Source organism: Panicum virgatum, chromosome 7N (genome assembly GCF_016808335.1).
Source record: "Panicum virgatum strain AP13 chromosome 7N, P.virgatum_v5, whole genome shotgun sequence".
Classification (NCBI taxonomy): domain Eukaryota; kingdom Viridiplantae; phylum Streptophyta; class Magnoliopsida; order Poales; family Poaceae; genus Panicum; species Panicum virgatum.
The window spans coordinates 28,113,063-28,123,981 of record NC_053151.1 but is presented as its reverse complement, the minus strand read 5'-3'; the positions used below and the strand labels follow the sequence as shown (position 1 = coordinate 28,123,981).

The following is a 10,919-nucleotide window of genomic DNA, read 5'->3' as shown; positions in this document are numbered from 1 at the left end:
GGGGTGGGGTGGGGTGGGGGGACAGGGCCGCACGGGGTGGGTGGCGGCTGCTGGGATTGAGGAGTGGGGAGGAAATGAGAGAAATATATATATATATATATATATATATATATATATATATATATATATATATATATATATATATATATATATATATATATATAGGTATTAGAGCTCACATGTCAGCGGGTTTTTGAGTTTATAGGTATTACATTTTCAAACCCGTTATAGAATACTCGTTGGGTTTATAGTCGTACCCGCGCCCGCGGGTACAAACCCAAACCCGAATCCACGCCCAGCGGGTCGAGTATCCGCGGATTCGCGGATTTTTCCTACCCGTTGCCATCTTTAGAACAGATAAGCAATGACAAGGACAATGAACTATTTGAATCAACACAGATAAATGCACAGTCTACTGCAAAATCAAGTTATTTAATTGCAAATTGCTCTTAGTCATAATCCTTGAGTATTAAAGTACTCTTAGTAATATTATTACTAGCAGGAAAAGTAGCATCATCTTAATTTATGTGCAAAATACTTCCAGGCTACCAGTTAAATTATGGTTCTTAAAAGGAGAAATTGGCACATATAAAATCTTCTATTCTTTCTATTAATTGCATAAATTGGCACGGCCGCATGAAACACAAGATGTGTACTGTGGGGCTCTCCAGTAACAAACAAAAAAGTTACCCTGGATGCTATAGTAGATAACCATTAGATAAGACAACAGTTATAGTAATCACTGCGATGACCTGAGAAAAATCTTCATTAATTCTTCTTTTTAAACGAACAAATCTTCATTAATTCATAATCAGTAATCCTGGTAATCCCTGTGGTGACCTAAGAAATCTGCAAAACATAGCTGTGATACGTGAGCATAATTGATAGCAGGATCAATAAAATTGAAAAAATAAGGATAAAATCATAGTTAGAGTTCAACACAAGTTTGAGTATAAGAACACAATACAATTAAAATCAAACTGCAAAGAGACCATGATAACATGGTAGGTATAGTTGAGGGGGCATGTGTCCCCAGTCAATTTTATATTATAAAATATATTATTTTATTTTTATTAAAAAATATAGACTTCTTAGTTTTTACAACCTAAAATGGTGTCTTCACTTTCTTACTATGCAAAAAAATGATGGTATTAACTTTATAATATTTCCATCTACATTCTTTCCCCCACAAAACAGCACCTAATTTTGATGCCTAAGGAGACATTTGAGAGCTTGATAAATTGCATTGAGAGATGGTGCACATAAGAGGAGGGGATCTGAGAATGAATATTTGTGAAAATCACAGGTTATGCGTGTGAATAATCAATCTATTTAGACGCACCAGATACAAATGGATTTGGGTGTCACCAAGTTTGTTAAATTATACTCCCTCCGTTCTGAAATGTATGACATTTCGCTTTGTCCTAAGTTGAAATAGACTAAGTTTGACTGAATTTATAGAGAAGAATGTTGTCACATCAAATAAAATATATTTCATACTTAATCTAATTATTCTCATTTGACATTCAAAATATTATCACTCCTTCCTATAAATTTTGATCAAATAGATTGGAACTCGGAGCATAGTATGGCGATTTAACACGGACGACACACGGACACAGCAGGCAGACCAAAGCAATCGTAGAAACTTGTGCACGAATGCTTCAAAATTCTAAGAACACTTTAAAATGCCTAGTAAACAAGGAGGCAACCGGTTCAGCAATGCCTTAGCCTGTCAAGTCAGCAGACGACGACGACGATGCTACTCGTATGCTACAACCACACAGTACAGAGTACACTATGAATTGATGAAGCGCGCCGATCAGGAGGTCAGAATTCAGGAGCTAAACTGAACGCGGCGTCTTGGCCCGATGTCTGTGGCGCGCGCCCGCCTACTCTTGGACGACCACCACGACGTCCCGCCGGCGCCGTTGGCTGCTCCCCCGGCGCCGTACGGCGCGCCGCCGGCGACGCCGCAGGTAGAGGAGGAAGGCGAGGAGGCCGAGCAGCAGGACGAGGCTGCGGACGAGGCGGCGGCGGCGGCTCCGTCTTTTTCTTGTCTCGCGTTGTGGAACTGGAGACCGAACCGGCCCCGACGATCGCCGTCGCGCGTCGGGCACCGGTGCCTCTCCCGCCATCGCAGAGCTGCTCGATCGGCCGCCTGTTCCTCCGCGGAGTTATGCTGCTAGCCGCGAGGTGTCGCTTGGTACCAGGCCACGCAAGGAATTTGTTGGGCTACATCTTAGGGACCCGAAGGTGATGATCAGGTGCATTGCGTTCTGCCTTGCAAGCACAGGAAGGAATCGCAGAGCCCGGACTGGCAGGCACCAGTCTACTGCTGCGTTTACTCACACGGATCAGATAGGCTAAACCAACCAGAGGAGGTGAATCGGAGCCGATCAAAATTTCTTCCGAAATTCAAACCGTCGGCCTATATCTCGAAAATCACCCGAGCCCTCAAGCGTTCTGGCCAAAGTTTGGAATAGCTATTGAAAAGCTAACCAAACACAACAGGCCTCGAACGAGCGAGCGAACCCACGAAGCAAAACGGAAGCGAGTCGGGAAAACTGCAGAACTGATCTGCCTGGACCAGTCTGACCGGTGCGCTCTACCGGTCTAACCGGTCGTGCCTACCGGTCTGACCGGTAGCACCCAGAAAACCCCCGAGAAATTGGATTCAAACGTTGAATCCCAAACAAATGACCACGAAAACCTATGAAACTTGGGGGATTGCTTCGCCCCTACCCCGTGAACATATCCCCAAAAGATCTCGTCCCAAAGATCAACGAATCGTGAGAATTATGGGGGAGATCAAAAGGGATTTGGGTTTTCTCAAATACTTAAGAACTCGAATTCGAACACGCCAGAGATTCCAGAGGGTTTAGGTCAGAGTTGGGAGCATGGGAATCACAGCAAAGAACTCATGGACTCCTCGCAATCAAGTGCACCAAAAACGAAATAGAAATTTTATCAAACAAGGCACAAAACGAGGAGATGGATTGATTCAAATCGCCCAGAGGGCACGAGGAGGTTAGGGCCTCCTTTCCCAATCTAATCCACAAGAGTTCTCACACAAACAATATTCAAATCTACCCTAAAGAGATGAACTGAGGAAGAGGAACACAGGGGCGGCGGCCTGGGGAAGCAGAGAGTCCACGAACAGATTACAAAAGCCGCAATTAACATAACACAAGTGAAAGGGTATTTATACCCGCGGGACCGGTCAGACCGGTGCGCTGGACCGGTCAGACCGGTGTGTTAGACCGGTCAGACCGGTGCCAGGGACCGGTCAGACCGGTAGGCCTGCAGCACCCCCTGTACAACGATCTCATCCGACGGCCGAGGTTCTTTCTTCGAAACGAAGTCTTCTCCGCGATGCCGCCGTCTTGATGAAGATCCAGTCCGCGGTTTTGGAGGGTCCGCGAAACCCGGGTAGGTGGCCGGTTTTTGAGAAAACCGCCAAAACCTCACGCGCGGGAAGATTCCCGCCTCCACGCCGTGGCCCTAGACGCCGTTCCCGCCTCGGCCTTCTGACGGCCCTAGACGCCGCCCGACGCCCGTCACCTCCTCGCCCGCAGCGAGGCCCTAGACGCCGTCGACGCCCGTCGCCTCCGTCAGTCCCGAGACCGACGCCCGTGCCTCCACGACTTGGCGTCTTCAACCGCCGTCCGCCTCCTTGGTTTTGTGGCGCAAACCAAGAAACCCGCCTTCCGTCGCCGCTTGCGCCCTCGATCCAGGAGTGGACGCCACAGCTGCCGCCCGGTCCGAGCTCCGGTCCCGGCTGCCCTTCACCGCCGTCCACCGCACGGTCCATCGGCCACAGCACCTCCACGGCAGCTCCCCGTCGACACTCGACGCCCGTGTACCTGCAATCCAAAGACCAAGCGCACGATCACACCGCACGGTTGACAATTCACTCATCACAAGCAGGATAGAGTACTCAATATTCCTCAATCTCCCCCTTGATGAGTGCATTGTCAACACACCACAAACGAACCAAGAGAAGTGAAACCAAAGAAGAAAAGCAAGAAAGCGAAGAACCCAAGCAAGTGACAAAAAGCTCAGAAAGGCAAGAACAGTCACTTACTCAAGCACAGATCGATCCCCTAAGACAAGGGCAACGGCTCGATGCAATCGATCAAAAGCCAAAACATGACTCCTCAAAGACAGAGGTAACGCTCGACGCAGTCATGCAAGCAGCAGAGGGAAAACGAGAAAACCAGGAGCCAAAACCAAAGCAGAAACTCCACAAGCAAAGTTTTTCCCTCTCACATGTGCAACTCTCCCAAAATGATGCACTCTCAAAGCCCTGTGCACAATAAATTTTTCAAAAATCAAACAAGTATCCCCCTTGTTCGATCACTTCTCTCAAAAATTCTCCCCCTTGTTGGCACATGCACACATCAAGTCTAAAAATACCTAAAGCTCCCCCTGAAGCTGAGACTCCCCCTGAACAGATGCTATGCAATGAATGCAATGCAGGAGGTGTAAGTGAAAGCATTCAGGGATACAAGGATATGAACAATATCTAGTCACAAGCACGTGTGCATCCAAAAACAAGACCTGCATCTAGCTCAACAGGGTATATCATATCAGTCTAGAGCTAGGCAAGTTCAGTTTATGAGAAATAAAAGCATCACCCATGATCTAGCACTAACAAGTAGGGAATGAAAAACAGTGCTACTCATACTCATACAGGTGAGCCAAAACAGCCAAAACAAGTTGCCAACATTCACTTTTCAATCAATTTTTTTATATCAAGCAATTCTAAGTGCCAGGGGTTGAAAGCTTGTCATGCTTTACTTAGCAACGAGGCCAAGCCTATGCCAAAAGACAATCAGAAGCTTAAAGCACTCGTTTCAGTCATGCACAGCCTTGCCCGGGTCCTCACAAGTGCAAAGTGAGCCGTCCCGAAAGCTCGATCAGTGCGACAAGCAATCCCACCTGGATCTTTTCCATCCATTTCAAGAACAGTTCAAGCAATTTTATCAGATTTAGATAATTTCAAGTATGAATTGCTGAACGAAAGGCCACACTAGCATGAATAAGATAGCAAAGCATATCAACACGCCCTAACATGCTAGTAGCCAAGACAGGGCGATCATATTTTCAGATTTTCAAATCAAAATAGATTAACTCAGATGATGTCATATACACAATGGAGCAAGCTATACATGATCAAGTTTATCAACTCACACTAGCAGGCACTAGAAGATCATAGCAATGTATACAAGAATGCTAGTGCAAGTGAGACAATGCAACAAGCAAACATATACAATGCATATGCACAATGCAACTAACCAAGCTAAAACTTAAGAGAAAGACAAAGAAAAGCCAAAAGCTAAGCAACTGAAGAATTCAGCAAATACAACGGCTCAAAGACACACAGGACTAGACCAAATGGATCCAACTGAGTACCATGAAAAAGGCAACAATCAGAAAACCACAAGTCCATCCTGAGAGGAAAACGTACAAGCCGAACGCTCACATACCTCGATGAAGATCCCGCTGGACCTAGAGCATAGCAAGCTCGAGGTCACCTCCCCTGCGTCCTCAGCGGGTCCACCTTCTGCTCGAACAGGTTCTTGTAGAGGTGAACGATCGAAGTGGAAGTAGTGGTACTGGATCGTCCTCCTGAGCTGAGGTAGTCGAAGCAGAAGGGGCCGGAGCCTGCAGCCGGCGCAGTAACTCCGGATCATCATCGGCACCTGAGGTAGAGCTCCCCCTCAACAAGTGATACCTAGCACAAAAGAAGCTAGGACACAAGAAGATAGCAAACACCAAAGATCCAGAGCAAGACTCAAGCAAACGGTTAGGTGTTAGTCAAGCTACATGCAAAAGTATACCAAAAGACACTCTAGAACATATCAAGACGAAAGATATTCCTAGAAAAGTCTAAAGGCACTCAACAACATGAACCAAGGCAGCAAGACTATATGAAAAAGATACTTGAGCTAGCAACCAGACCTAAGGAGTACAAGCTACACAAGCATGAGGGGAACTGAACAAAGCACACACCCTGAGCTAGCAAGAGTCATAACAATATGAAAACAAAAAAAAACTAGCATACAGAGTGTCTAGTCCACCATAGCACAAGTACAGACCTAGCAAGCAGAGCAAGTATGAGATAAAGAGTCTACAACAAGTCAAAAGCAGAAAGTGTACAAAGAACTCAAAGAGCAAACTCAAATGTACATATGATACACAAACCACCACGGGCTATCCATCAGCCTTGGAGAACCATCAAGTCTTGATCAAACCTGTATAAGACCAAGATCCATGGAGCACTTGTTCTCCAGGCTTCCATCCTGCATCACCATCGAGACAAAGGAGGAGCAAACGTCTCGACACTGGGGTTAGCAAAGTGAGAAGCAAACCAGTGGCGAGCCATTTGCTCTACAGAAGGGTAACCAAAGTCAGGCAAAGCGTATCCCCTGTCCCGTCTACTGCGAGGCTAACGATCACCACCGCGAGGAAAGCGTGGAGCCTCAAAACCTCCTCCAAAGCCTCGGTCTCGTGGTCCATAGCCGTACTGAAAACGACCAGGAGCACTGCCGGCAAAGCGACCACCTACTGGAGCACGGTGACCACCACCGTCTCCCTGACCTCCACCTACACGGCGCGCCCTAGCATCTCGCCTATCACCACGCCGAGAAAGACCATGCACCCGAGCAGAGTACATATCCGCGTTCCGTCTCTCCTGCTCTCTCCTCACAGCCCGCTTCCTCCTGAAGCAAAAACTCCTCCAGGTGACCTTCCCTGTCACAGAAGTCGCAGTGGTACCTCACCTCACGCTTGGGAGGTGGAGGCCTAGCCTGCGGACGGGGAGGAGCAGCCCTCTTCTTCTGGGCAACCTGGGCTGTGGCAGCAGGGAGCGTGTTGAGGGGGTTCCTCAGCGCATTGGGCTTTGGAACCCAAACCTGTTTCTGCGGAAGTGCTTTCGGTGGTTCTTTAAGCACACGATCTGCGGGGTCAACAAGCGAAGGCTGTGTGCTCGTGCTAGCAGTGTTTCCAGCAGCCTTGCCGATCTTACCATACAACCTGTCAAAGTCTGACTTCGTGTATGTGTAACCGACCCCAAACCCATCACCACGCTTGAACTGCTTGATCATCATGCCCAACTGCGGCTCACTAGCAGAAACCCAACTAAGAATTGCCCTAAGATAGGTATTTTCATTCTCCAGGTTGGCTTTCTCTACCACAAGATTATCCAAATCAGAGATCAAACCAGGGCAAACAGAGCAGTCAATAGGTGGGCTAGACTCTATGACCTTAGTCTTTCCAAAAGACTTGATCAAAGCGTTCTTCTCCTCTAGCTCCAACCTAAGCGTGGGACAAAGCTTACAAGCACCAAGCAAAATTAGCCTAGACTTCATCTCCTCTAGCTCGCACACAACAGTAGCAAACTTGGACTGCAAAGAAGCTAGATCAGACTTGAAGATAGGACACTCCTCGCATTCAAGCACATCGCTAACAATAGGAGCATCCTTAACCAGTTCTAGTTCATGCTTGGCCTTAGCGGCCTGGGGAAACAGAGAGTCCACGAACAGATTACAAAAGCCGCAATTAACCTAACATAGGTGAAGGGGTATTTATACCCGCGGGACCGGTCAGACCGGTGCGCTGGACCGGTCAGACCGGTGCCAGGGACCGGTCAGACCGGTAGGCCTGCAGCACCCCCTGTACAACGATCTCATCCGACGGCCGAGGTTCTTTCTTCGAAACGAAGTCTTCTCCGCGATGCCGCCGTCTTGATGAAGATCCAGTCCGCGGTTTTGGAGGGTCCACGAAACCCGGGTAGGTGGCCGGTTTTGAGAAAACCGCCAAAACCTCACGCGCGGGAAGATTCCCGCCTCCACGCCGTGGCCCTAGACGCCGTTCCCGCCTCGGCCTTCTGACGGCCCTAGACGCCGCCCGACGCCCGTCACCTCCTCGCCCGCAGCGAGGCCCTAGACGCCGTCGACGCCCGTCGCCTCCGTCAGTCCCGAGACCGACGCATGTGCCTCCACGACTTGGCGTCTTCAACCGCCGTCCGCCTCCTTGGTTTTGTGGCGCAAACCAAGAAACCCGCCTTCCGTCGCCGCTTGCGCCCTCGATCCAGGAGTGGACGCCACAGCTGCCGCCCGATCCGAGCTCCGGTCCCGGCTGCCCTTCACCGCCGTCCACCGCACGGTCCATCGGCCACAGCACCTCCACGGCAGCTCCCCGTCGACACTCGACGCCCGTGTACCTGCAATCCAAAGACCAAGCGCACGATCACATCGCACGGTTGACAATTCACTCATCACAAGCAGGATAGAGTACTCAATACCAAGTGCTTATCTACCAAAAATCATGAACGTCTGGTTTCAATAGGGATGCCAAGCACATGACATGCATGCTACAAAATCACAGTAATTGTCAGCAACCGTAATTTGTTGAGAATTTTTCTTGCTTCCTATGAAAAAAAATTGTTTGGATGAGTTTATTTGAATTAAAGAACAAAAGTAGCCAGGATTCACGACCTGCAGGAAATTTCACCATGCGGATCCTATCCTGGCAACACTACAACACTTCCGACACCTGAGCAACATGCCACTTCTCCAGCGTTGCCCACGGTCACGACTGACCAACACAAGACACGTCACACCACGCCCTCTCTTTTATTCGGTCGCCGCACGTACAACTACTACCTCTTGGTAGCTGCAGCCTGCAGCAGCCATGTCAGCACGCACGCAAGAAAAAAAAAACACTATGCAAGCAGGCGCCCTCTTGTCACTGGGAACTAGTAGCTCGCTGCCAGGATCACTTCTTGCAGACCAGGCCGGCGCCGCCCTTCCCGCTGCCGCAGAGCGCGGCGGCCGGCTCCTCGATGATGTCCATGGGCCCGCCGGCGAGCCCGCCGTCGTCGCCGGCGAAGCGCCCCACCTCGCAGTCCGTGGCGAAGATGTCGGACACCTGGTACCTGCGGGCGCCGCCCATGACGGGGACCCTGGCGCCGACGTCCACCCCGGCGGCGCTCACGTAGCCCGGGCGGTAGGTCTGGCCCAGCACGCCGTGCACGTCGGCGCCGATGGCGTAAAACTTGAACGCCACGTTGAGGTGCGCGAGGCTGCCGTCCTCGGGGGCCAGGCCGTAGCCGTGCACCCTCGAGTCCTCCTCGGTGACGGGCACCGCGTCGGCCACGATCCGGAACCGCCCGTCCAGGCGCACCACCACGCCGTTGGCGGCGCCCGTGCGGAAGATGGACAGCGCCGGCGCCGCGGCGGGGCTCCAGCTGGCGCCCAGCGGCACGGGCGCGCCGTCGAAGGTGACTGCGAGGCGGTCCACGGCGGCGTCCCAGGCTGCCGTCCGCCGGACGCCGAGGTACAGGCGGTGGCCGCCGAAGCGGATGCCCAGCGCCTGCACCCACGTGAAGTCCCGCGCGCCCTGGTGGGCGCCGCGCTTGCCGATGAAGTGCGCGTTGATGTGCAGTTTGGCGTCGGAGAGCAGGCAGAAGTCGGCGTCCCGGCGGCCGTGGAACAGGAACTTGTTGCCGTCGCCGCCGACGAAGCGCGGGTCGTAGCACTCCGTGCCGGGCAGCTCGCACACTGCCCGATCGATCAGCACAAAACCGATCGATCAAAAATTCAAAATCGCTGCGCAAGATATATACGTGGTGGTGTGCTCGAGGTCGAGAGAATGGGCGCGGTCGGAAGCTTACGGCAGACGAGCTTGCAGGAGGGGCAGTGAACGTAGCAGGTGTCGCGGCAGCCGCGGGGGCACTGGCGCACGAGGACGCCGCACATGGGCTCCGACCCTTGCTGGCCATGGGTGTTGTTGTAGCAGCTCACGTAGGTGGGCGGCGAGCCGGGGCTCATGTAGAGGGGGATCACGTTCGGGTCCGACAGGAGGGGGTCGTCCGGCTGGCCAGGGTCCATCGGCTGGGCGCCCACCGCCACGACGAGGAAGGCGAGCAGCGCCGCGGCCGCCGGGAACAGCCGAACGGACGCCATCTCGATCAATCTGGTTGCTGGGTGATACGGAGGAAGGAGGCGATGGCAGACAGGCCTTCTTGTAGCCGGGAGGACGACGGGTGCGTGCGCGGTCTCTGTGGCTCTGACCAAAACGAGTGTCGTTGGAACCAAGCATGGCTTTTCGCGGATCAAGTCTCGGCAAGTCAACTGCTCCTCGCTCGCCGCTCCACATGAAACGATTCCATGCTTGTCAAGCCGGGCAACGCCGGAGATGGCGAGAGAGATCGATGGTCAGGAGATGAACAGAACAGCTGATGATGAAATCTGGGTGCCTGTTCTTTTGTTCTCGCCTTCTAGGTCCCAGTGTTGAGTGCCATCTTCTCTACGTTACTGCAACAGAATCTACATGGCCAGCATCTGCGTAGCTGTGTTCCATGGACCATGATCGTCAACGCCAGAAAAAAAACATCACGTCCAAGATAAAAGGAGACCAAGAAAAGAGAGAAAAACGAAAACGATCCAATAACTCAAGTTCAGAAAATCAAAAGCAGGCAACAAACTAGTTCAGCATACGAGTGCCCCAGGTTGTCTGTCATGATCTGAATTCAAATTCCTCAACACCAAAAGGCGATGGAACGAACATTGAGATCAGAGTGAGCAATCCAGACATATCTCATGACAAAAACAATGGAATCTTCGGAGTAAGGTTTCATCTTGAGAGTTGAGAGGCAGAAGACATTAGTACGGCACACTCTTTAGAGGGGTGTATAGGGCACGACCATAGAGGTGCATAGAGTGTCAACATATTATAGCTCTACCAGTTGCAATCTTGCTTCAGGAAGTTGCTCAAAGGAAGCTAATAATAAGCTATCCGCAGCATCTGGATCAAAATAGTTGTACAGCTGGATGGGGCTGCCTTTGGGGTTTGCACTTTGCAGCGCATACTGTAAATCCGCGGCAAGCACAGGGTAGAGTATATATTAG

At 51.1% G+C, this 10,919-nt stretch overlaps 1 protein-coding gene across 1 annotated transcript; it reads right to left on the bottom strand.

The window, feature by feature from the left end:
- Positions 1–8,443: 8,443 nt before the first annotated feature.
- Positions 8,444–10,835, bottom strand: LOC120682683. The gene is made up of 2 exons (XM_039964662.1): positions 9,683–10,835; positions 8,444–9,569 (listed from the first exon to the last, which is right to left on the bottom strand). Exons 1-2 carry the CDS (start codon positions 9,972–9,974, stop codon positions 8,785–8,787), a joined length of 1,077 nt encoding a protein of 358 aa, XP_039820596.1. The 5' UTR covers positions 9,975–10,835; the 3' UTR covers positions 8,444–8,784.
- Positions 10,836–10,919: the final 84 nt, after the last annotated feature.